At 43.2% G+C, this 27,710-nt stretch overlaps 1 protein-coding gene across 3 annotated transcripts in view; it reads right to left on the bottom strand.

Annotated features, from left to right (window-relative positions):
- Positions 1–27,710, bottom strand: part of mthfd1l (methylenetetrahydrofolate dehydrogenase (NADP+ dependent) 1 like) — a 166,963-nt gene that overhangs the window by 77,411 nt on the left and 61,842 nt on the right. For all 3 annotated transcript variants that reach the window (XM_060916342.1, XM_060916343.1, XM_060916344.1), the window contains 3 exons: positions 20,186–20,262; positions 6,808–6,948; positions 6,655–6,723 (listed from right to left, as the gene is read on the bottom strand). In XM_060916342.1, coding sequence (XP_060772325.1) covers positions 6,655–6,723; positions 6,808–6,948; positions 20,186–20,262 — 287 coding nt within the window. The remainder of the gene's footprint in view (positions 1–6,654; positions 6,724–6,807; positions 6,949–20,185; positions 20,263–27,710) is intronic.

The following is a 27,710-nucleotide window of genomic DNA, read 5'->3' as shown; positions in this document are numbered from 1 at the left end:
CCAAAACATGGAAAACTTGATTCCATCCTATCAGCCGGTCGCAGTCTGAACATCTGGGATTTGAACCAAGAGCCCTGTGGTTCAGAGGTCACTTCCACAAAGCAGCAGGCCACAGAGAGCACGGCGCATGAAGAGAGGACAGGAAGGACAAAGAGAGGACAGGAGGATGGAAAAGGAAGCAGACGGGCGGTGAAGTCACATGAATTAAGGAAGAGGACAGAAACTCGGTCGGACGACTGGGGTGAAGAGTTCTCCTCATTCCAGGACGGAGACGCAAACAAACGACATCTTAAATTTAATCAACCTTTTTGCCCCCCTAGTAAAAAAAAAAAAAAAATTAAGTGCACAGTTTGGTCGTGGTGTTTTCTTTTGTTTAAAAAAAAAAACAGGAGGCAAAAATTCTACTGGAAAATAACTACTGGACAAGTAACAAGCAAGTGTTATGACATCATAAATAATCCAAGCGAATCAGGTTTAAATATGCAAATGAAGGCTGTCTAAATTATTGATCACATGGTATTATTAGCAGAGGAAAGGGGGCAGGGCATACAGTATAGAGCTGGCAGTAGGTTTCAATTCAGACATTGGTAAATAAATAAAATCCAGTTATACAAGGGGCGGGGCATGTAGGATTGCTAGCAGGTTCCAATTTACATATTCATTTTTTAAAACGATAAAATTTTAGCCAAAGGGTGGCGCTTGCAGACTGGGGCTTTTCCCATTTATATATTTATTATAAAGGGGTGGGGCAGGTATGATTAGGACTGTTTGAATTTACATATTCATAAAAACAGTTTTGACAAGGGGCGGGGCATGCAAGACGGGCTTTTCCAATTTATATATATTTATTTATTTATTTATTTAAAAACCCAGTTATGACAAGGGGCGGGGCATTTGGTTTATGGCTTTTTCAATTTACATGTTCATCAAAAAAAAAAAAGTTTCAATAAGGGGCAGGGCATGCAAGACAAGGGCTTTTTTATATGTTTATATTTTTATATATATATTTATTTTAAAAACCAGTTTTGACAAGGGGTGGGGCATGTAGGATTAGGGCTTTTTTAATTTACATATTCATAAGAAAACAGTTTCGAAGAAGGGGTGGGGCATGCAAGACAAGGGATTTTTTTCTTAAAGGAACAGTCCACCGTACTTCCATAATGAAATATGGTCTTATCTGAATTGAGACGAGCTGCTCCGTACCTCTCCAAGCTTTGCGCGACCTCCCAGGCAGTCAGACGCGCTGTCACTCCTGTTAGCAATGTAGCTAGGCTCAGCATGGCCAATGGTATTTTTTGGGGCTGTAGTTAGATGCGACCAAACTCTTCCGCGTTTTTCCTGTTTACATAGGTTTATGTGACCAGTGACATGAAACAAGTTCAGTTACACAAATTGAAATGTAGCGATTTTCTATGCTATGGAAAGTCCGCACTATAATGACAAATGAAAAAATACCGTTGGCCATACTGAGCCTAGCTACATTGCTAACAGGAGTGACAGCGCGTCTGACTGACGGAGGTCGTGCAAAGCTCGGGGAGGTACGGAGCAGCTCGTCTCAATTCAGATAAGACCATATTTCATTATGGAAGTACGGTGGACTGTTCCTTTAATATATTAATATTTTTTATATATTTATAAAAAACAGTTTTGACAAGGGGCGGGGCATGTAGGATTAGGGCTTTTTCAATTCACAAATTCATAAAAACCAGTTTTGAGAAAGGGAGGGGCATGTACTAAGACAGGGGCTTTTCCAATTTATATATTTATGTTTAAAAAAATATCCAGTTTCATAAGGGGCGGTGCATGTAGGATTAGAATTTACATATTCATAAAACAGATTTGACAAGGGGCGGGACATGCAAGACTTCTCAATTTGCATATTAATTTTCTTTCTGACAAAGGGCGGAGCATGTAGTATTGGGCACATCTCCAATTTCTATATCCAAAGAAGTCTGATTTTCTTGATAATAGTGGAGGGCGGGTAATCTTGAGGGCATTATGGGTAACATTCAGATTTGTTGATTACAGGTGGGGCAGATGGACGAATCTGGTGAAGCACTGAAAGTATCTTGAATATAAAAAAAAATAAATAAACAACATGTAAATGCGTATTTTTCTGACTAATGTAACTGGTCTGTACTGGTGCAGTGTAACTCGTGAATGATTATGCTAGTTAGCTTGTACAGTGACCTTACTCCAGTTAGTACAACCGCACTTGAAATATGGCAGATGGTCAAGTGGTGGGTTGTTTTCTTCATTTCTGGCCGATGTTGTAACCAGTGTTTTAGATAATATGTAAAATTTGAATAACGTTAAGATCACCATCCGTGTAAGGTTCCTTCATCAGTAACTGGGGCCACTGCTTAACAGTCAATCCAATACCCACACTGCCATCATGCACACAGTCACTACGACTCGATACTGCAGTAATGGCGGAACACACAAATCAGTCGCCGGATTCGTCTATAGATTTAACGAAGTTTCCCATTTGCATATTTAAACCAAAAAACAAACGAACCAACAAAAAGATGGTCTCGCTGTGTGGGTGTGGCTCATCGACAGAATCTTCTAGATCACAATATTTAAGGGTATTTTCAATTCACATAGAAAGACATTTGATGAGTTGTGCAGTGTTTCCGATTTGCATATAACATGCATAAGAGGGATGTTTCACATTTGCATATTCATAAATATTCGACCCGATTTCTTGGTTATGGGTGGGGGTGGAGCTCAAAATTCTCGAATATTCTAAAATCCAGATTTCCTGATAAGGAAAACAGGATGCTTATTTGTATAATTAGTATAGCCATATACAAAATGTTTATTGTGGCAGTTGCTGTGGCGTTTTAGGGGCATTTCCAAATTAAATATTCAGAGAAGTTTTTTAATAAAAAATTAAATATTCTTTATATGAGGAGTCGAGTGTGAAGGTTTAGAGGCGTTTTACAATTTGCATATTTAGAATCCAGATTTGATAAGGGGCGGAGCCTGTATACATACAGACAAATCTAGATTTTGTTAAGATGGTCAAAGTGTGTGTGTATTTTGAATGTAAATTTACTGCACACTTTTTTAAATAAAGCTTATTTTTCTGTTGTGTAATGTCTGTTGTCTCACCAAATAAATGAGGTTGCCAGTTATAGCATTATTTGTCATAATTCTTAACGTTGTCATATAAACGTGTTTATTTATTTTATTTTTGGCAGCATTTATGCTTCTTAAATAGTGTCTCATCCAGGGGTCAGCATCAGGATACTCTTTTCTCATGTACTGTTTTGCAGGGGGAAAAAAAAAAGTAGGGTCACATGGGGCCGTGCTTCTCTGAGAAAACCGTGCCATAATTTTGTTTAAAAGTTAATTCTGATTAAAAGTGGATTTAAGTTGGATTTCTTTTTCCTTTTTGGTCAAATAAACAAACACACAAAAAAGATGAGATTCTCAGTGGAAAAAAAAAAACGACGACAGTGACAAAATTTCCATTTGTATTAAAATGACCTTCTGGAAAAGTGAGTACAGGAAGTAAAGAAAAAAAACCACACACAAAACACCAGCTTGTTAAACAGGAAATAACGTTAGGCCACCTCTGCTCTGTGAGGAGAAAAGACGAGAATGCACAGTCAGAGAAAACAGGAAGACAGAGACGAGCAGATGCTATCGCTGTTCACTGGTTTAAAAAAAAAAGCCACAGCGTACACACATCCTCACACTTATCTTTCAGCTCTGCCTCCCACACACACACACACACACAGATCCATCTGAGAAAACACGGGTGCCATCACTTCTTCCATAACGCACACTCCGATCCCCGACGCACCAAGCAAACTAAATATTCCCATGATCCTCTGCTGCCTGGTTCATCCTGATATGATTCCAGGCAGGAAAAATTTCACACAAGAGGACTGAAGGCTTTCCTTTCCAGAAACACACGACACACAAACATTTCACTTAATCCACAGCGCCCCCGAGTTCTGGATTCTGATTGGTCAGAAAGTGTTGATTAGTTTTCTAGAACAGCAGCTCTGATAGTAGTGCAGCTGCAAATCTCAGGTTCATGTCCATAATGTGCTTGTTGTAATACGTTATCGTTTCTACAGTAACAAGGTCATTAAGTTTATTTAACATTTATGGAAGGAGTCTCCAGTATCAGTGCTTTATATTAGAATTAATGATAAGTAATTATAATGCATAATTATATATAATTCATTATAATATAATATATAAAAAAATCAACTACAATATATAATAAACTTAATTGTATCAATTTTACACATTAATAATAAGCATTATTCTATCAATAATTAATATTAATGTTGCATATTAATAATACATACAAACATTACATAATTATAATTAAATATATTAATATAATTAATTAAAATGAATGTACATCAATGCATACATAATTATATTAATATAGTTATATATCAGAATCATGCTCTATGTATAATTACAATTAATATTAATATAATCATATATTATATTGCTATATATTTATATTAATATTTAATATCAATATTAATAATTATTAATAATCAATAATGTTATAAACCAATATAAATATTATATATTTATATAATTTATACGTATTTATGCATTGATGTACATGCATTTATAATTAATTATATTCATAAAATTATATTATAATTACTTAAATTAAATTATTATATATATACACACACACAAATTTTCCAACAATGTAAATAAACAGGTGAATAAATCATACTGGGACATGCTGTTACAGGAAACTAATCAACTCCAGGGTGGGAACAGTAACGCCGCTTCTTCATGCCGATCAATAATGTTATTGATTAATTTTACATCATGTTGATTAAATATCATACAAATATTAAATGCACCTGGTTCATTTGCTAAACGATTCTAAAGCCTTTCTACGATGTCCTGACATCATAATTTATCAGGGTCTCTGCACATTTCTGACCAGCAAAAATAATACTTTTTAAGACCATTTTAAGACCACCGAGTATAAAAAAATAAGACCACTACCGCGGAACAAATACGTACAGTAAAAAAAAAAAAAAGCACACTAGAGGTCCTCATAACCAAGTCAAACAGTTGCAAAAGTTGCTTACCAATTACAGTATTAATTTCCCATTTACATGAAACACTGAAAACAAAACGTTTATCCTTATCTTAATTTGTTAGGTTTATCCTTATCTTAATTTGTTAGGTGGCCCATATACTGTGATCCGAGATACCGGGACTGCACTCGAGAACCAGTCTCATCCGTCACCCAATACCTCACGTGAATGTCGAGCTGCTTGCGCTTGGTGGTTCGATTCATAGACTCATCAAACATGACAACGAAGCTGCCTTGATTGACAGTAGCCAGAAGTTCACGTTTGATAAATGGAGCCAGACCAAATCGCGCTAGATACGATGTCTTGTCTTTCGCACAAGTAAACGATTTGGCATACTTGGAATCGGGGAACATTGCCTGGAAGACTGCGCCCACACCTTCATTTGAAGTGTATGAGTGGTGTCGGGTAATCGTCTGCAGAACCCACAGTATTTCTGCCTTCAGCATAGCGGTTGGGGCGAAAGCACTTGTGCTGGGACCCGGAGACGCTAAAGCTGGCGTTGCACTTTTTGTGACCGTAGAGGCGAACATTGGCATGGGGACTGTTGTTGCCCGACTAGCAGCATAGCGCATATGCTTTTCCCCTTTCGAGTGAGCGTCAAGGGCTTTACAGCCCATTGTTGTTAACTTGATGTCTTTCCGACATACCTTACATCTCGCTTCATATTCTGAAGTTGCTGTTGTTAGTCAACTTTTGTATTTTGGCTCCTCAAGCCACTTGTTACTAAACTTACGCTTCCCCATCTCCGCTCATGTTCAAGTTCAACCACTTCTTCCTCGTCTGCTCTACTCTCAATGGTTCTACTACATGGATAAAAGAACACACTGCCCCCTGTGGCGTGGTTCCTGCGCTATTAGAACTAGTGCTAGACACACAACGGCTCTTGTGCTACTTGTTCAGCATCTTGATAACAAACGACGCTGGTTGAATAAATAACGTTAGCGCGGAAAAAAAAATCCAGATACATGGGTTTTTTTTTTTCATTTACCGTAGGCTACCCGGATGAAATTTAATACCTCCCATGTGAAATTTAATACCATAGCTCAAAAAATAGCGAAATATAATGCTTTTTAAGACCTTAAAAAACACATTAAAAATAAGACTTTTTAAGACTTTTTAAGGATCCGCGGAGACCCTGTTTATACAGTGAGCATCTACATTTGTATTGGAGATTTGTCCTTATCTGTAGCCTGTGAAATGTCAAATCGAATAAAATCAAGCGTAAACTTTGAGCTGAATTAATATTTAATTTAACTGAAGAATGCAACGTCTAATAGAACAGCTCAAGGCCTTAACAGCCAAATTCTTTTCGAAAGTTTATTTCCAGATCTCCTATTTGATATGGACGGTGAGACAGTTGCACAGCTGGAAGACAAAAGCCAGATGTGTGTGTGTGTTCTGTATTCCCATTGCTCATATAACTTCAGCGCCAACGAGACTATCAGGTTTTGTAGTTTCTTTCAAAACGGCACTTTTAAAGGTCATACATGGTTTCCGTGTGTGCGTGCACGACTGTGTGTGTGTAAGTAAAGACAGAGGCAAAGGAAAGTCAAACCTCGAGGGTCTGCATCAGGGTGGGTTTGATGGCATCTTTCATCAGCACAGCCAGAGCTCCAGTTACACCCTACAGCAGGAAATGCAAGGATGAAAACTCGTCAAAGTACTGGGCATGAGTGAGAGAAATCAAAACACACACAATAACACATACGAGATCATCAGCCGTTACTGGCTGCCCGCTCCTGCTGCTGCCCACCACCATTTGGCCCAGACGGGTCTTCATATCAGCCAGACCGTCAGTCAGAGCCAGAATTGCCATGATCTCACTCGCCACTGCGATATCGAACTGAGTCTGAGAAAGACAAACAGCGCGCGCACACACACACACACACACACGTCAGTTTCATACAATAACAATATCAGGCATGTAACGAGACTGACTAAATTTACAGTGCTGTGAAAAAGTATTTGCCCCTTGCTGATTTCTTCCATTTTTGCTTATTTGTCACATTTAAATGTTTTAGGTCATCCAGCTAAGTCTAATATAAGATAAAGACAAATGCAAGTAAGCACAAAATGCAGCTTTTACTTTCAATAAAATCACTCCATATATTGAAAGTAAAGAGTTAATCAAAACCTGTATCACTCATGTGCAAAAGTAATTGACCCCTTAAACCTACAAGAGTGCTCCGAGAGCACAATATCTCCCGCTGGCAATTCGGCCAGAACTCTGGTAAAATGCGACTGAATTAAACGAAATTGCAATATGCATACTACCGACATATAACAAAGAGTCCGGCCAAGTTTCGTGAAGTTCCTCCAAAAATTTCAAAAGGTGAGTAGCCTTCCTGAAACAGACGGCTGGATGGACATCGCCACGACATAATCCCCATTCGGGCCTTTCGGCCAGCCGGGGATAAAAAATTGTGAGGGAAATTGACTTCAGAAAGCAAGCACATCTTGATGAAATTGCCAGTTTGTTAATAATCAAGGGCATAACTCTAGTAAAATTTGCCCAAATTAAATGAAATTTCAATATGCGTATAATTGTCATATAACAAAGCCTTTTACCAAGATTGGTGAAATTCCTCCACAAATTGTGAGAAGAGTTGATTTCAGAAGAACGTACACCCTCATGAAACTGTCAAAGTACAAGTTATTTAATCAAGGGTCAAAACTCTGGGAAATTTTTCACAAACGAAATTACAACGCAATATGCGTATTACCGTCATATAACAAGGCCTTTTGCCAAGCTTCAAGAAATTCATCCAAAAATTGTGAGAGGAGTTGATGTCAGAAGGCGAGCACACCTTCATGAAATTGTCAAAGTACAAGGTTGTTAATTAAGGGCTGTAACTCTAGTAAAATGCGTCCGAATTGAACAAAATTACAATATGCATATTACCGACATATAACAATGCCTTTTACCAAGTTTGGTGAAATTCCTCCAAAAATTGTGAGAGGAGTTGATTTCAGAAGGAAAACACATGCTCATGAAATTGTAAAAGCATAATTTTGTTAATCAAGGGCTGTAACTCTGGTAAAATGTGATCAAATTTAATGAAATTACAATCTGCGTATTACCGACATATAAACAAAGAATTCTGCCAAGTTTCGTGAAATTCCTTCAAAAATTGTGAGAGGAGTTGATTTCAGAAGGTGAGCACCCTTCCTGGGACGGACAGAGATCGCCACGACATAATTCCCCTTTGGGCCTTTCAGCCAGCAGGGGATAAAAACCATTCATAGTTCTTCAATATTATATTTTGTCTTATTTTATGTTTTTAGTTATTTATATACAGTACATTCACAGCGCTACTGAATTCTCTAATCCTATTGGATTATCACGCACTTCCTGTTTCCTGAGTTGTTCGCGCCGAGTCCTTTTTCCCGCGAGTGCCGGCGTTAATTACTAATCCTTTTTTAACTTTTTTTTCTATAAATAAATTTCCAGTATCGTCTTCATTTTTATTATACTGTCGCTTTCATTTTTGTACTTTTCACTTTCGCTTTCCTTTTTCCGGTTTTTTTTCCCGGTTTTTTCTCTTTCTTTTTTCGGAAGAACGCCGAGACCGGAAGCTTTCTTTTTCTCTCCTCCTGTGTAAAGTCCACAAGCGGAGGCCATCTGATCTGCTTTAATATCAACAGATCTTCATTTAAGGTACGTGAATCTTTTCATCATGGCACACCTTCAGCCTGTTCAGTGTGCTGAGTGCAGGATGTTTAGTCATTCTTCCTCCGTCACTAGCGATAGCTCTATTAGCTTTACTTGTGATAAGTGCAGATTAGTTAGCTCCCTGACGGAGAAGATTTCAGTGCTAGAAGCGCGTGTCCAGGCTTTAGAGCAGGTTAGTGAGCGTGAGAACAGTGTAGTTTCTGTTAGGGAAAGTCTGGACGCCCTAGGTGGAGTTAGCAATCCCCCAACTCCGGCATTAGAGCCCTTACAGCGGGGCGAATGGGTGACGGCTCGGCGGCATAAGCGTAGAGCCAAAGCTACCGCTGAGGCTCGCCCATGGGAGCACCACTCCTCTCCGCGTCACGTGTCGAACAGGTTTGCTCTCCTTAGTGATGCACCCACTGAGAAACCTGAAAGAGCTCTGGTTATAGGGGACTCTATCATACGGCACGTGAAATTAGCTCAGCCTTTAGGGGCACCAGCAGCTTTAGTCAGGTGTATACCGGGAGCCAGGGCGCCGGACATAGCAGGTAATCTTAGGGTCCTAGGCAAGCACAGGTTCTCAAAGATAGTTATCCATGCAGGAGCTAATGATATACGCCTTCGTCAGTCTGAGGTTACTAAGAGTAACTTTGTAGAGGTGTTTAAATTAGCGAAGGCGATGTCCGATGCTGTAGTATGCTCTGGCCCCATCCCAATGCGGCGTGGCGATGTAGCTTACAGCAGGTTATGGTCGCTGAACTGCTGGCTGTCCAGGTGGTGCTCTGAAAACAGTGTGGGCTTTATAGATAATTGGGCTAATTTTGAGGGCACTGCTGGCCTGTTAGGGCGGGACGGTATCCATCCCACTCGGGAAGGTGCTGCTCTCATTTCCTGCAGCATAGGTCATAGTCTCAGAACAGGCCTAGTTAATTTCTGACAATCCAGAGCCAAGGCCAGGGAGCAGACGAACAGGCTAAACCGACTGTCTGCTAGCTGCACAGAGTCGTCACTCAGGGCCCACTACATCGAGACTGTGTCTGTTCCCCGAGCTCAACAAAAAGGTAGAAATTTTCAGAGAGTTTGTTCCAGTAACCTAATCAATATAAAATTAGATCAGACTGACTGTACTGCTGCTGCCAGCACCTTTGATCTAAAGGTGGGGCTATTAAATATTAGATCTCTTACATCTAAAGCGCTAATGGTTAATGAACTCATTACTGATCAGGAGTTTAATGTACTGTGTTTAACAGAAACATGGATTAAGCCAAATGAATATATAGCATTAAATGAAGCGAGTCCTCCTGGATACAGTTATATACACCAGCCTCGTCTAACTGGCAGAGGAGGAGGCGTCGCGGTTATTTATAACGATTATCTAGGTGTAACACACAAACCTGGTTATAAATTTAATACATTTGAAGTTCTTCATACTCATATAATGTATGTAGCCTCGAAAAATAAGTCTACCCAGTTAATTCCATTGCTTATTATTTACAGGCCCCCGGGGCCATATTCTGAGTTTCTTTCTGAATTTGCAGATTTTATCTCAGATTTGGTTATTTCCTTAGACAAAGCTTTAGTTGTCGGAGATTTTAATATTCACTTTGATAACCCAGAAGGCCCTTTAAAAACAGCGTTTGTGTCCATCTTAGATTCAGTCGGGATTAAGCAGAATGTCATAGGACCGACCCATAATGGTGGTCACACCCTTGATCTAATACTAACATTCAGATTAAACGTAGACAATATAGTCATACTTCCACAGTCTGAAGTTATCTCAGATCATTGTCTCATCTCATTCAAAATATGTCTGAGTAATAATATATGCACCTCACCACGCTACTGTATTAAACGTACTTTCACGTCAACTACTGCACAGAGCTTTATAAATGATCTCCCAGAGCTGTCAACTTTGATTGGGTCACTGTCAGCCCCTGCAGAACTCGATCAGGCAACTGAATGCTTAGAGTCAACATTCCGCCATACTTTAGATAATGTAGCTCCTCTAAAAAGGAAAATGGTCAGAGACAAAAAATTAGCACCCTGGTATAATGATGACACTCGCACATTAAAACAGACCACTCGAAAATTGGAACGTAAATGGCGTCAAACAAAATTGGTAGTGTTCAAATTGGCGTGGAAGGAGAGCTTCCTGAAGTATAGAAAAGCTCTTAGTGCTGCGAGATCAACATATCTCTCCTCCCTAATAGAAGATAACAAAAATAATCCTAGATTCCTATTTAATACTGTAGCAAAATTAACCAGGAATAAGTCCACTATCAACACATGCACACCTGCAGTATGTAGTAGCAACGACTTCATGAATTTTTTTAATGACAAAATTGAGAATATCCGACAAAAAATTCAAACTACTAATTTAAGGTTAGACAATGAAAGTGACCTTGTAGTTAACAATATAACTGTATCAGATCATCAGTTAGAATGTTTTACTCCCCTAAAAGAAACTGAATTACTTTCATTAATCTCTACATCAAAAGCCTCAACTTGCGTACTAGATCCCTTACCGACACATCTATTCAAACAGATAATGCCTGGAGTAATTGAACCGCTTCTAAAAATAATAAATTCTTCTCTTATGATTGGCTATGTACCCAAATCCTTTAAACTAGCAGTTATCAAACCCCTGATTAAAAAACCTGACCTTGATCCCTGTCAGCTGTCCAATTATCGGCCAATATCAAACCTCCCCTTTATCTCCAAGATCCTTGAAAAAGCTGTGGCACAGCAGTTATGCTCATATTTACATAGGAATAACATCCATGAAATGTATCAGTCAGGATTTAGACCTCATCATAGCACAGAGACAGCACTGGTTAAAGTAGTAAACGACCTACTGTTGGCGTCTGATCAGGGCTGTGTCTCGCTACTTGTGTTGCTTGACCTTAGTGCAGCATTTGATACCATTGATCATTCCATTCTTCTGGATAGACTAGAAAATGTTGTGGGAGTTAAGGGAATGGCCCTCTCCTGGCTCAGGTCTTATCTAACTGATCGTTATCAGTATGTTGATATAAATGGTGATATTTCTAGACGTACCGAGGTAAAGTTTGGTGTTCCACAAGGTTCTGTCTTGGGTCCACTGCTTTTTTCTCTATATATGTTACCTCTGGGCGATATTATTCGTAAACATTGTATTAGTTTCCACTGTTATGCTGATGACACACAGTTGTATGTCTCTGCAAAACCTGATGAGACACACCAGCTTAATAAAATTGAGGAATGTGTTAAGGACATTAGACACTGGATGCTTATAAATTTCCTTCTGCTTAACTCTGACAAGACTGAAGTACTTGTGCTAGGACCACATACAGCTAGAAGTAAGTTTTCTGATTACACAGTAACTCTGGATGGCCTTTCTGTTTCTTCACGTGCAGCAGTAAAAGACCTCGGAGTGATTATTGACCCCAGTCTTTCATTCGAAACTCACATTGATAACATCACCTGGATAGCTTTCTTTCATCTCAGAAATATTGCAAAGATAAGAAATTTAATGTCATTGCATGATGCAGAAAAACTAGTCCATGCTTTCGTTACCTCCAGGTTGGATTATTGTAATGCCTTACTGTCTGGATGTTCCAATAAGTGCATAAACAAGCTCCAGTTAGTTCAAAATGCCGCAGCAAGAGTCCTTACTAGAACTAGAAAATATGACCACATCACGCCTGTCTTATCCACACTGCATTGGCTCCCAATCAAATTTCGTATTGATTATAAAATACTACTATTGACCTTTAAAGCACTAAATGGTCTCGCACCACAGTACCTGAGTGAACTTCTGCTCCTCTATGACCCGCCACGCCTACTTAGATCAAATGGTGCAGGCTATCTGCTGGTACCTCGTATAGTGAAGGCTACATCAGGGGGCAGAGCCTTTTCTTACAAAGCCCCACTGTTATGGAACAGCCTTCCAAGTAATGTTCGGGAATCAGACACAGTCTCAGCATTTAAGTCTAGGCTGAAAACATATCTGTTTAGTCAAGCCTTTTGTTAATGGTGTTTATGAGGTAAAGGAGTAGGTCTGGAGGGTCCTCAGACATAGAGTGTTTTGGTAAACTGGGATGTATGGATGCTGTCAGTCCCCACTCGCTTGCTCACTCGAGTTTGTTGACGGTGCAGTGGCTGGCTGCTTTATGTCCCGGGGCTCCCTCATGCCTGTGTTACCTTCTGGCTCTCTCCTTTTAGTTATGCTGTCATAGTTAGTTGCCGGAGTCCCTGCTTGTACTTGGTGCAATATGTATACTGTTCCTACTTATTCAGGTGACATTGGGCATACCTAACCACCTGTGTTTTCTTTCTCTCCCCCCCCCCACACACACTCCAAATCTGTCCCTCTGAGTTACATGGAGTCAACAGGAAATCTTTTGGTGGAGACGGTGGGGACCTCGACTGGCTATCGTAGCCTACAGGGAATCGGCCGTCAGACATTCTGTCGCATGTCCCAGACCCGGTGAAATGTAACTGAATTGTCTTGGCCAGGCCTAAGGGTCCCATCTGCATCTCATCATTGCTGAGGAGTGTGCTCCCATCACCCAATCTAGCATCCAGCCAGAGCAGGTCATGATATATTCTTTTACCATATTAACATGCCATTGTGTGTCATGCCTGATGTAAAGACTCTTGTCTCTGCGAGCCTACCACACAGATTTAATACTTGTCATTTTTAGGGCATACCTAACAACATGTTTTCTTTCTCTCTCTCTCTTCCCCCCCCCCCCCAATCTGTCCCTCTGAGTTACATGTTGATCCTGGGATTGAGATGCTGGCCTCTTCTGCCCCTCGGACCTGCTTGATCCATCCTGGTGCCCTGTGTCTGGTCGGAGTTTTATCGCCCCACTCCTGTGAAGGACGGCCCCATGAGGACAGTTGAGGGTTATACCTGTTAAAACTGTTAATATTATAGTCAGGCTGTCTGTTGTTGCCCAAATGAGGATGGGTTCCCTTTTGAGTCTGGTTCCTCTCGAGGTTTCTTCCTCATGTCGTCTGAGGGAGTTTTTCCTTGCCACCGTCGCCACAGGCTTGCTCATTGGGGATAGATTAGGGATAAAATTAGCTCATGTTTTAAGTCGTTCAAATTCTGTAAAGCTGCTTTGCGACAATGTTTATTGTTAAAAGCGCTGTACAAATAAACTTGATTGATTGATTGATTGATATTGGTCAGAAGGTGTTGATTAATTTTCTACTGTATAACAGCAGCTGGGCGGCATGGTGGTGTAGTGGTTAGTGCTGTCGCCTCACAGCAAGAAGGTCCGGGTTCGAGCCCCGTGGCCGGCGAGGGCCTTTCTGTGCGGAGTTTGCATGTTCTCCCCGTGTCCGCATGGGTTTCCTCCGGGTGCTCCGGTTTCCCCCACAGTCCAAAGACATGCAGGTTAGGTTAACTGGTGACTCTAAATTGACCGTAGGTGTGAATGTGAGTGTGAATGGTTGTCTGTGTCTATGTGTCAGCCTTGTGATGACCTGGCGACTTGTCCAGGGTGTACCCCGCCTTTCGCCCGTAGTCAGCTGGGATAGGCTCCAGCTTGCCTGCGACCCTGTAGAACAGGATAAAGCGGCTACAGATAATGAGATGAGATGAGATAACAGCAGCTGTGTTTATATTAAAACTCTCGTTCTGGAACGTCATCGTTTATACAGTAACGGCTCGCTCACAGGGGTTTGTACAGCCGAGCTGCCACGTAAACGCTTTAAAAAACGTGGAATCACTTATGTAAAGTTTTCTGGAAGGAGAAATGCATTTATTTAGCATTCATGGAAGGAGTCTCCAGTGTTGGCACTCTGTAACAGTCAGAGGTAAAAGCTGTAACTGTTTTCTGACGTCTTCAGGACTGAAGAGTTTACGCTTTTTTGGTTTCTGGGTACCATGACAAGTTGTGGGTTTTTTTTTTTCTTATTAACTTCAACATTAGCAAGAACAGGAACTGACTTTTCTCAGACATTAAAAGTAACTATAAATCAATAAAAAGAAAGTAGGCTCAACTTCGGGAGTGGTAACAAGAACCTTGCTTCATCATGTCGTTGATTATTTTACTTTAGTATAAATACAGAGGCTCCTCCTAGAACTGCCACCTTATTGTGGTGGAGGGTTTTGTGTGCTTGAATGATCCTAGGAGCCATGTTGTCAGGGGCATTACGCCCCTGTTAGGGTCTCCCAAGGCAGACAGGTCCTAGGTGACAGGCCAGACTAAGAGCAGTTCACCAAAACCCCTTATGGATAACAATCGATCAAGGACCGTGATGTCGCCAGGTATGGCGCAGCCGGGGCCCCACCCTGGAGCCAGGCCCGGGGTTGGGGCTCGTATGCGAGCGCTTGGTGGCCGGGCCTTTGCCCACGGGGCCCAGCCGGGCTCAGCCCAAAGCGGTGACGTGGGCCCGACCTCCTGTGGGTTCACCACCCACAGAAGTAGCCGTAGGGGACTGGTGCAGTGTGGATTGGGTGGCAGTCGAAGGCAGGGGCCTCGACGACCTGATCCCCGAATACAGCGGCTAGCTGTTGGGACATGGAATGTCACTTCGCTGGGGGGGGGGAGCCTGAGCTTGTGCGGGAGGTTGAGAGGTACTGGCTAGAGATAGTCGGGCTCACCTTCACGCACAGCTTGGGCTCTGGAACCCAGCTCCTCGAGAGGGGCTAGACTCTCCACTTCTCTGGAGTTGCCCATGGTGAACAGCGGCGGGCTGGTGTGGGCTTGCTTATAGCTCACCAGCTCAGCCGCCATGTGTTGGAGTTTACCCCAGTGAACAAGAGGGTCGCGCCTCTGCGCCTTCGGATTGGGGAGAGGGCTCTTGCTGTTGTTTGTGCCTACAGGCCGAATAGCAGTAGAGTATCCGGCCTTCTTGGAGTCCCTGGGAGGGGTACTGAGAGGTGCTCAGACTGGGGACTCTATTGTTCTACTGGGGGACTTCAACGCTCATGTGGGCGACGACAGTGATACCTGGGAGGGGCATGATTGGGAGGAACTGCCGCCCCGATCTGAACCCGAGTGGTGTTGTGTTATTGGACTTCTGTGCTAGTCATGGTTTGTCCATAACGAACACCATGTTCGAGCACAGGGATGTCCATAAGTGCACGTGGCACCAGGACACCTTAGGTCAGAGGTCGATGATTGACTTAGTTGTCGTTTCATCGGATCTCCGGCCCTATGTCTTGGACACCCGGGTGAAGAGAGGGACTGAGCTGTCAACTGATCACCACCTGGTGGTGAGTTGGAGCCACTGGCGGAGGAGGAAGCCGGACAGACCTGGCAAGCCCAAACGTATGGTGAGGGTCTGCTGGGAACGTCTGGCCGAGCACTCTGTCAGGGAGGTCTTTAACTCCCACCTCTGGGAGAGCTTCTCCCACCTTCCGAGGGAGGCGGGGGACATTGAGTCTGAGTGGACCATGTTCTCTGCCTCCATTGTCGAAGCAGCTGTTCGGAGCTGTGGCCGCAAGGTCTCCGGTGCCTGTCGTGGCAGCAATCCCCGAACCTGGTGGTGGACACCGGAAGTAAGGGATGCAGTCAAGCTGAAGGAGTCCTATCGGGCCATGTTGGCCTCCGGGACTCCTGAGGCAGCTGACTGGTATCGGCAGGCCAGGCGTGCCGCAGCTCGGGCAGTTGCGGAGGCAAAAACTCGGAACTGGGAGGAGTTCGGTGAGACAATGGAGGAGGACTATCGGTCGGCCTCGAAGAAATTCTGGCAAACCGTCCGGCCCCTCAGGAGGGGGAAGCAGTACTCTGCCAACACTGTTTACAGTGCAGGTGGGGAGCTGTTGACCTCGACTGGGGACATTGTCGGGCGGTGGAAGGAATACTTCGAGGATCTCCTCAATCCCACCGTCACGTCTTCCATTGAGGAAGCGGAGGCTGATGACTCAGAAGGTGGACTCGTCCATTACCCAAGCCAAAGTCACTGAGGTGGTTAGCAAGCTCCTCAGTAGCAAGGCACCGGGGGTGGATGAGATCCGCCTTGAGTATCTCAAGTCTCTGGATGTTGTGGGGCTGTCTTGGTTGACACGCCTCTGCAACATCGCGTGGCAGTCGGGGACAGTGCCTCTGGAGTGGCAGACTGGGGTGGTGGTCCCTCTTTTTAAGAAAGGGGACCGGAGAGTGTGCTCCAATTATAGGGGAATCACACTTCTCAGCCTCCCAGGGAAGGTTTACTCCAGGGTACTGGAGAGGAGAATTCGGCCAATAGTCGAACCTCAGATCCAGGAGGAACAATGCGGTTTTCGTCCTGGTCGCGGAACACTGGACCAGCTCTACACCCTTCATAGGGTGCTCAATGGTTCATGGGAGTTTGCCCAACCAGTCCACATGTGCTTTGTGGATCTGGAGAAGGCATTCGACCATGTCCCTCATGGTATTCTGCGGGGGGTGCTTCAGGAGTATGGGGTTCGGGGCGCTTTGCTAAGGACTGTCCGGTCCCTGTACGAACGGAGCAGGAGTCTGGTTCACATTGCCGGCAGCAAGTCAGACCTGTTCCCAGTGCATGTTGGACTCCAGCAGGGCTGCCCTTTGTCACCAGTTCTGTTCATAGTCTTTATGGACAGAATTTCTAGGCGCAGCAAGGGGCCGGAAGGAATCCTGTTTGGGAACCATAGGATTTCATCTCTGCTTTTTGCAGATGATGTCCTGTTGGCTTCTTCAAACCAGGACCTTCAGCATGCACTGGGGTGGTTTGCAGTCGAGTGTGAAGCGGCTGGGTTGAGAATCAGCACCTCCAAGTCCGAGGCCATGGTTCTCGACCGGAAAAGAGTGGCTTGCCCTCTCCAGGTTGGTGGAGAAGTCCTGCCTCAAGTGGAGGCGTTTAAGTATCTCGGGATCTTGTTCATGAGTGAGGGAAGGATAGAGCGTGAGATCGACAGGCGGATCGGTGTGGCCTCCGCAGTGATGCGGTCACTTTACCGGTCCGTCGTGGTGAAGAAGGAGCTGAGCCAAAAGGCGAAGCTCTCGATTTACGTTCCGACTCTCACCTATGGTCATGAGCTTTGGGTAATGACCGAAAGAACAAGATCGCGGATACAAGCGGCCGAAATGAGTTTCCTTCGCAGGGTGGCTGGGCACTCCCTTAGAGATAGGGTGAGAAGCACAGTCACTCGGGAGGAGCTCGGAGTAGAGCCGCTGCTCCTCCATATCGAGAGGAATCAGCTGAGGTGGCTCAGGCATCTCTTTCGGATGCCTCCTGGACGCCTCCCTGGGGAGGTGGTCCAGGCACGTCCCCCCGGGAGGAGGCCCCGGGGAAGACCCAGGACACGCTGGAGGGATTATGTCTCTCGGCTGGCCTGGGAACACCTCAGTGTTCTTCCCGAGGAGCTGGCCGAGGTGTCTGGGGAAAGGGAAGTTTGGGCTTCCATGCTCAGACTGCTGCCTCCGCGACCCGGCCCCGGATAAGTGGGAGACGACGAGACAAGACGATAAATACAGAGGTGATTATAGAAAATCGCCCGCTGATTTGTTAAGAAATTCGGACTATTTCTCGATAATCACCTCGAGCGATTCGGCAAAATGGCGGCCGATCGGTTTCACCGAAAGTGAGGAAGAATTACAAATGATGAAAGAAAATGTTGTTTCTAAAATAAAAAGCACTAAAGATGCTACGAAGTTTGGTCTAAAACTATTCAAAGGGAAGGCGGGATTGGGATTTATTTTATCGATTTCAAAATAAAGTATTTTATATGACTCGGTGTAGATAAGTGACAAGTCTGTGCTGCAAAGTTATTACATTTACGTGCTGCTTTTGACGACTGAAAAATTATTTTTTAAAATACGATTAAAAAAAAAAAAAAGTAAAATCACCTGTGTATTTATACTAAAACAATTATCCGCTTCGGGCTCATTGAACATCGGTGATTGATATACACACAGGACACTTTTTCGATGGAATAAAAACGTGTTCTATTCCCTTCTAGTGGGTTTCATTCATTTGGTTTGATAGCACGCAATATTGTTAGCGTATCGCTTATCCTACGTGTACTACGTCACGCTACCCAATGGAGAATCAGCGTTGAATATGGTTTACGATATTGCATGGTTGTCAAGACAATATGGCATCACACGTTGGAGATGTAAAACTTCCGCACTAGCGAGTGAATGACTGGGACAATTTGTAAACAAAGATGGCCACCAGGTTTGCTTCGGTCCAAAATACAGAAGATTTTGAGAGAATTTTCAAAGAGAAAGACGTGTTGAACACCCGAAGGCACTGTTGCCTCACAGCAAGAAGGTCCTGGGTTCGAGCCCAGTGCCCAATGGGGGGCCTTTCTGTGCAGAGTTTGCATGTTCTCCCCATGTCCACATGGGTTTCCTCCGGGTGCTCCGGTTTCCCCCACAGTCCAAAGACATGCAGGTTAGGCTAATTGGTGGCTCTAAATTGACCGTAGGTGCGAATGTGAGTGTGAATGGTTGTCTGTCTATGTGTCGCCCTGCGATGACCTGGCGACTTGTCCAGGGTGTACTCTGCCTCTCGCCCATAGTCAGCTGGGATAGGCTCCAGCTTGCCTGAGACCCTGTAGGACAGGATAAGCAGCTACAGATGATGGATGGATGGAATATTGGCTGGCTTTTTTGTGGCCTATCAGGTATATTCCATTCAGCTACTCATCTTCGACTCGTTCAGTATCATGCTAGCTGAATGGAATAGCCCCTTCAGCCAATAATTGTTAATTAACAGGATAAGTGCAAGTGTTTTACTGAAAATGCTGTATGTCTGAGCCACACATTTCCAACTGGGTTGCCAGGTCTAGTCCTCGAGACCTCTTTATTGTATACAGTACACAGCTTGACCTTTTCTGATGCAGTTCGCCACCAGTAAACATCAGACTTGTAAAGTAGCCGAGAGAGGGAGCGAGCGAGCGAGCAAGAGCCTGTTGCTGGACCTCCTTAACGACGACTCTGGGAATTTACGACAGTTATCAAAGTTCAGCTATGAGTAGGTATGAATCCTTTTGTTTTAAAAACCGTTAAACAGACTTTGTTTAGATTCAGGCATCTTCATCTTACCAAATTAGGAGTTCAGATTCAAGCCTGTAATGTCTAATCCCACGGATTCTGTCCAATTGTAATGGAACACCAAGATAATACACTCTTAAGCACGCTGCGTTTCTACTCTACGCTCTTGTGTGTGTGTGTCAACACTTCAGGCGACTTCAGTGGAGAGTTGCTAAATGTAAGCATGTGCTTGGCCAGAGACAAGTGTTTCCAAGCAAACCGCAGCCCTTTTTTCCCTTCCATTTTAAACATTTGCTTTCACTCAGGCTGGTTCCCATTGAGGCGCACACTGTTTATTTGCTCGGGGGCCATTATTTCTGACAGTCTCCGACACGCTGCCAAAAGACAGAGAGAGCTTGAGAACAGGCCGAGAGACTGACCCCGATGTATGCATTTCGCAGAATTCAAGGCGTTTTACAGTAACAGGGTGGAGTCGTGGTGTGAACACGTACCTGCCGGCTGTGGCCTTTCTCTGTCTTCGCTTGGCCCACCGTGATCTTCCTCAGGAAACGATCGTTGGTGTCCACCACTGCGGAAACAAGGCATGAAACATGGACTGGGGATTCTGACAAAGTTCAACCAAAATACAAGTCAACAGAACTCTAGAGCGCTACTGTACATTATTGTCAACAAAAACTTTTCAGACGTCCAATTTATTCACATTTGGGAAGTGTTCGGGCATCTAGGACGAAGTGGTGGTTCTCAAGGTCATATCCACAAACCACAAGGAGGTCCACGATTTCAGTATTTTTTTTAATGACTTTACCAGTCAAAATCAACCACTGTCCAAATGATTACAGTTGTTATAAATATTATCACAGTTATAAGCCTAACAGACCAATTACTTGAGGAGTTTACACAATATAGCTCATATTATTGAGGTGTATGTGTGGGGGGGGATAAATAGTTGTGGTGCAACCAGTCGCCATTAAAAGCCACATAATTAGTTATATTACACAGACGAGTGTTTTACTGGGAAATACGCCACTGATAATTTTCATCCGAGCTCCATCCGGGATATAGAGAACTAAAACCGTGACAATCTCTATCTGTCACTCGTGAGGAAATCGATGAACTGTTTTGATAAATTTGGGGATTTTTTGTTTGTGAATGTGTCGATATAATACAGTAAAAAGAAAAATCACACCTTGGCTTGAAGATATGAAGTTTATCTTCTTGTGTTGAAAAACTCGCATTTTTCATACGAAATACATCGCGGATCTGAGGGAAATATTTAAATAATATTGGCTGGCGTTGAGTGGTATATCAGATATATTCCATTCAGCTAGCATGATGCTGAACGAGTTCAAGACGAGTAGCTGAATGGAATATACCTGATAGACCATGAAAAAAAGCCAGCCAATATTATTATTATTATTTATACACACTCTATTCTCGAAGACCAATGCTAGCTTCCTTGTGACTTGGTGCTGTTAGTGCAGCAGTCCAGTTACCTTCCAGCCGGTGTAGTGTTAGCAAAGGCCAATGGTCAAGCCGATTATTATTATTATTTTCCCTGTGTAACTTAGTTACTTTTAAAATCAATATTGACAGCTACACACAATGGAGCGACCTGGCAGCCAAAATTCTCTCAAAATCTTCCGCGTTTAATGAAGCAAACCTGGCGGCCATGTTTGTTTACAAACTGTCACAGTCACTCACTAGCACTGAAGTTTTACATCTCTGACATGTCTCTTTTCCAGTTTTTCGATGTCCGTTGGTATGTTTTTCTATTGTAAATATGCGTGAAGAATAAAGTTCTGGTAGCCTTTCGGGTGTTCAGCGCGTCTTTAGTTTCAGTTTATTTATTTAGTGCTTAAACCTAGCAGTAGCACTGGATTAGCCTCGTCTTCTCTCTTTCCTGGCAGACAAAGAAATGATCGTGTGCATGCGCAGCAGAAAAGTTGTGTCATTGGATCTTCGCGTGAGTTCTGATGTGTGACGTGTTGTCTTGACAATGTGCAATATTGTAACAATATTGCATGCTCATTCTCCATTGGGGAGAGTTGCGTAATACATGTAGGATAAGCGATATGCTAACAATATAGCATGCTATCAAACCAAATGAATGAAACCTGCTAGAAGGGAATAGAACGCATGTATTTATTCCATCAAAAAAAAAAAAAGTGTCCTGTATGTGTAATAATCCCCGATATTTCACTCCGATAACATCACTCCCAGTGTTTAGATGCGCGTTGTCAAAATGGCGAACCGGTTCAAAATTAAAATTCTTTTCATTAACTTGCCCATTTTTATTCATGTGGAGGTGTCCATATAATATAAAGAACATTACACGGTGGCGCGAAGATATGAAGTTTATTTTCTCACGTTGAAAAATATTATACTCGTTTGCTTCACTCACTTGTGATATATACATTCACCACTCGAAGATAAACTTCACATCCTTTGCGCCACCTTGTAATATCCTCTGTGTCACATGACTTCAATATTTAAAACGATCATCCTGTGGAGACAAATTGCACTCACCATAAGAATATTAGTCAGGAAAGCAACCATGATGGCAAGGGTAACGTTTAACTTGATGCTACCACCACCGTGCTTCACTGTGACGGGTTTCAGCACTGTACCGCGACAATACCGTGTAGACTGCGTTGCGTAGATTCATGAAATTCATTCCTGAAATGTTATTAAACTCTAAAGTGATGCGAGTACGAGATGCATTCATTTATCAACCATCACTAAACCAATTTACGAATCATATAAAACAGTCGCCTCATCGCCTTCCTTCTTGTATGCAGAAAGTTAACGTGTACTCACACTAGGCACAGTTGCCTTGAACCACACCCGAGAGCGACTGCCCTCCCCCCACACTGCGCTTATCGTTCTGTACCAGAGTGCGCTTGCATCATGGTGACAACTTTTTGGTGTTGAAGAAAAACAAAAAACACACTCGCATTGCATAGTGGATTTTTTTTTAATTGTGGATTATTGTGGAGCTGTTTTGGGCATGGTGGCACATGGCCCTTGTATCTTTGTCAATGTTAGTTTCTGGTGACTAATTTTGACGTCGTAACGTTTGAGTTCCTTGCTCAGGCGCTGTTAGTGATCATTCGAGTGCACTTCTTCCAGGCTGTCAAAGTGAATCGCACCTGAGCATGATACGCAATGATCACATGACTCAAACGAACCAGACTCTGGGGGTCAAACGCACTCAGGTCCAATACGGATCACCTAGCATGAGTACACCCTTAAGCTCTGCTCACCCTGCCCCACTTCACAGCACCATTTTTCACTGAAAATGAATGACCTCTGGCCATTTTTTGTTGCACTGCATCATTACTGGTGTGAACAGAGTTAGTGATTGAAGGTGATGCTCTCTTTACTGATAATATCACCAAATTTGAACTGAGAAGATGAAAGTTAAGGGCCGTGCTCAGATGTCCTAACAATGAGCTGTCTTGTGGTACCAGGACTTGAACTCATGATCTACACGATTACTAGCCCAAAGATAGATTAGATAAATTTCAGAGACATCACATGAGTTCTAAGCACAGCTTTAAAACAGACATGGTGGTGTAGCATTCCAGTCCTGATTGTGAATTTCTCCCTTAGAGTGCTGGAGTGTAAACATTGGAGTCTCGAACCAACACTCCCAGGCTATTATTTCCAGTCATACAAGACCAGATGTCTACTTGAATGTGGAGAGATTTTAGTCCTGGGTATGACTTGAAACTGCAACCGGTGGCGAGTCTCAGGTCCGAGAGGACTTGAGTATTTGGGAAAGTGGAGTTACCCCTTAATCACCATTGCTCCCAGGTCCGCTCTGACCCTGACTGGTAGCACCTGCCTGGGTTCCAGCTATGGGTTAAATAGTACATCACCAATAAGACACCGGCAGCAGGGCGCTTTCCAATGCAATGTGGCAGATGAGCCCAACAGGGTCAATGGCACACCACCAGATGGCATGCGGAAGAGCCACTCAAATGGCCAACAGATGGCATCACTCAGCAAGTCAGTTGTCACTGCGGGGAAACTTCCATACCAGTCAGGTCTGTGGCACTGTTGTGCACCAATTGGCATCAGGTCTGGAGGTCCAGACAGACATGATGGGGGCACAAAATCTTTTATCTTACCTTACTGTGCAAGGCGCTTCATTAGGAGAGGAGCTCTGGTGTAGGCCTCGCGGCCCATCTCTGTTTATGCGCATCCTAATGAAGTAGTCATCATCGCTAGTGATGGATAATTGACAAGATAGGGAGAGATCTATAAACTAGAAACGGATTGATAAGACGGTGGGGAAGCCATGGCCTAATGGTTAGACAAGTAGCTTAGGGATCAAAAGGTTACCAGTTCAATTCCCTGGACCAGCAGGAATGGCTAAACTGCCCTCGAGCAAGGCACCCAACCCCCTTCTCTGGGTATTCTGTATGTTGCTCTGGATAAGAGCGTCTTCTAAATGCCGCTAATGTACTAAGAAATGCTTCAAACACAAATCGGAGAAAATTGCTCAGGTGGCACAACAGTAAAGCGGTCACCTTATCGTCAGGAGATCACACATTCAAACCCCGATGATGCCACTGCCATCTGTGACTGGGAGTCAAGGTGCTCTCTCTCCCCTGTGAATCAGAGTGACACTAGCCTACTGTAACGTAGGGGTCTGTTAGTTCATGTATGTGGAACAGGGTAGATAGCTTGAGTTTGAGTGAGAGTTACTCTGCCTTGTGATTTGGGGGGGCGGGATTACAAAATCAGGATGCATCATTTCATACATCTTTTCATCGGTAAAATCCGATTTATTGATATATAATTAGTAGTACAGGCCTTATGCTTTTATTATATAGAAACTTGACCAATAATATTTGGCCGATAAATGTGATCTTTAGATTGATTCCTCCTCTCGAAACCGTTTCTCAAGCGCTCCCTCATCTCCACTGCCATTTCTCCTCAAGTCTCTCAGCCAAGTCTCATGCGAGCTGGAGGCGTGTCCAGGCGAGTCACACAAGAGTATATAATGCAGGAATAGGGGACGTTGTTGTGGTGGCTCGCTCACTATGGGTCTCTTGCCATAGCTCCAACAGGATTTCAAAATAAAAGTTCTTGTAGCTCTCTTGCCATGGCATCAACTGGATTTCAAAATAAAAGTCCTTGTGGCTCGCTCACTATGGCATCAGTGGAACTTCAGGATAAAAGTCTTGGTGGGTTTTGCCTCCAATTGGGTTCCAAAGTAGAGGTCCCTGTGGCTCTCTCACCGTGGCATCAACGGAATTTCAAAATAAAGTCCCTGTGGCTCTCTTGCCATGGCTCCAATGGGATTTCAAAAAAAGTCCCTGTGGCTCTCTCACTGTGGCATCAACGGAATTTCAAAATAATGTCCCTGTGACTCTTTTGCTGTGGCATCAACAGAAATTCCCTGTGGCTCCCTCACCATGGCATCAACGGAATTTTAAAATAAAGTCCCTGTGGCTCCATCGCGATGGCCCCAACTGGATTTCAAAATAAAAGTCCCTGTGGCTCTCTCACCGTGGCATCAACGGAATTTCAAAATAAAGTCCCTGTGGCTCTCTTGCCATGGCTCCAATGGGATTTAAAAAAAAAAAGTCCCTGTAGCTCCCTCACCGTGGCATCAACAGAATTTCAAAATAATGTCCCTGTGGCTCTATCGCTATGGCTCCAACTGGATTTCAAAATAAAAGTCCCTGTGGCTCTCTCACCGTGGCATCAACGGAATTTCAAAATAAAGTCCCTGTGGCTCTCTTGCCATGGCTCCAATGGGATTTCAAAAAAGTCCCTGTGGCTCTCTCACCGTGGCATCAAGAGAATTTCAAAATAATCTCCCTGTGGCTCTATCGCTATGGCTCCAACTGGATTTCAAAATAAAAGTCCCTGTGGCTCTCTCACCGTAGCATCAACGGAATTTCAAAATTAAGTCCCTGTGGCTCTCCCTCACCGTGGCTCCAACTGGATTTCAAAATAAAAGTCCCTGTGGCTCTCTCACAGTGGCATCAACAGAATTTCAAAATAATGTCCCTGTGGCTATTTTGAAATTCCATTGATGCCACAGCAAAAGAGCCACAGGGACATTATTTTGAAATTCTGTTGATGCCACTGAGAGAGCCACAGGGACTTTTATTTTGAAATTCTGTTGATGCCACAGCAAAAGAAAGTCCCTGTGGCTCTTTTGCCATGGCAACAAGATTTCAAAATAAAAGTCCCTGTGGCTCCATCATCGTGGCATCAACAGGATTTCAAAATAAAAAACTCCCTGTGGCTCTCTCGACATGACTCCAACTGGATTTCAAAAGTCCCTGTGGTTTTCTCACTGTGGTTCCAACTGGATTTCAAAATAAAGAGTCCCTTCTCACTCCAGACCCTCCTTGAGACACATGGAGGATCATCATAGAGCTGGAAGAGCTACCATATTGAATCGTATAGCATCCTATTCTTTTGTGTTGTATTGTATTACACGGAATCACATTGTGTTGAATCAAATCACGTCGAACAGCGCTGCATTGCAATAGCAGTGAATCATATATCACATGATTAGTTAGTTCATATGTATCTTTATTGTATTGGATCATTGGCACTGCATCGAGACGTGTATCGCATCGGCCTCAGTGATTGAGATGAATGTCCCTGTGATCATGTGCCAGTGTACGATCATGATAGGGCAGGCTTATTCTGTTGACATCTAGTCCAAAAAAAAGTAATTGGCACTTTCTTGGAGGGGTGGGACTTATTGCAACATAATACAACTGCCATATTGAGCATTACACGCTGCCTCATTCATATTTTCAGTATTGTCATGTGCTCCATAATGTCTTTATGAAATGGAATTCAACAAGCAGCCTTAGACTTCTATGATAAGTGAGTTTAGAGTAAATATGACTTTTGGTTCTTTTTTCTGGACAGGGAACTGATAAAATTCTTGCCAGTGGTAATCCGACATGCACTACAGAAACTGTAGATATTGATTGAGTTGAAAAATGCTGGCGTTTTCCTTTTTGTTTGCAGATTTGGTGTAAGCATCCAAAAATCCTTGGTGTAGCGCATTGGAAATCGTCGAGTTAGACGACTCAGCTGGAGCCGTGTAACAGCCAACAGTCGCCACACATATGGCGCAGGAGTGTGAATAGATCTCGCGTAGAGCAAGCCGAGGGAGAAAGACGAAAGCCTTAAAACATTTAAATTTCTCTTCTTTTCCCCGTTGCTGGTTTTTTTCCCCACCAAATGGACAAGCGGTCCACAGTGCAGGCTCACTGTAAATCAAACGCTAAACCCATCCAGGCTGGTGTCCTGCTACTCCTCCTCTCACTGTACACACACACACACACACACACACACACACACGAGTTGATTACACTACAGGATCACATCCTTCTAAATGTTTGCACTGAATAAAGACGAGTAAACAAAAGACAAAGTTTACAGAGAAACTCCTCGTGAGCTCAAAGTCACAATGATGCTGTTTAGAAGGAGTGTTAAACAAAGCAAACACCCACACACAAGTGAAAAGCAGGCCTTATTTTTGAAGTAACTATTTCACCAGCCGATGGATAATCAGATTGTGTTAGGTAAGGAATAAAACAGGACACGTGTGCTGTTATCCGAAATCTATTTAACAGCTATTCCAAGAAATCGAGTCGTACACGAGCTGATAGCCGACGAGGTGCGGCGCATACAGTATGAGCTCTATGAACACCCAGTGCTGGGACAAATATTACAAACCTTGATTTACTTAAATTAAGTGATAAATCAGGATAATTTCTTGAGGACTTGCAGTTCACGACAATTCCACTGGATTCAGAAGCTGTTTTCCCAGAACAATATAAATGACTCATCAGCAAATAAAACAAATTTTAACAATTTAGATACTTTACAAATATAATTTATATACAGTATAAACAATTTAGGGCCTAGCACTGAACCTTGTGGTACCACACAAATAATGTCTGATTTTGTCGAAGGCTATGTACAAATAAATGAATAAATGTTATCTATCACGGCGGCACGGTGGTG

The sequence above is a fragment of the Neoarius graeffei genome, chromosome 3, assembly GCF_027579695.1.
Source record: "Neoarius graeffei isolate fNeoGra1 chromosome 3, fNeoGra1.pri, whole genome shotgun sequence".
In the NCBI taxonomy this organism is placed as follows: domain Eukaryota; kingdom Metazoa; phylum Chordata; class Actinopteri; order Siluriformes; family Ariidae; genus Neoarius; species Neoarius graeffei.
Note: the sequence above shows the minus strand (reverse complement) of the source record. Positions and strands in the feature narration are given on the sequence as shown.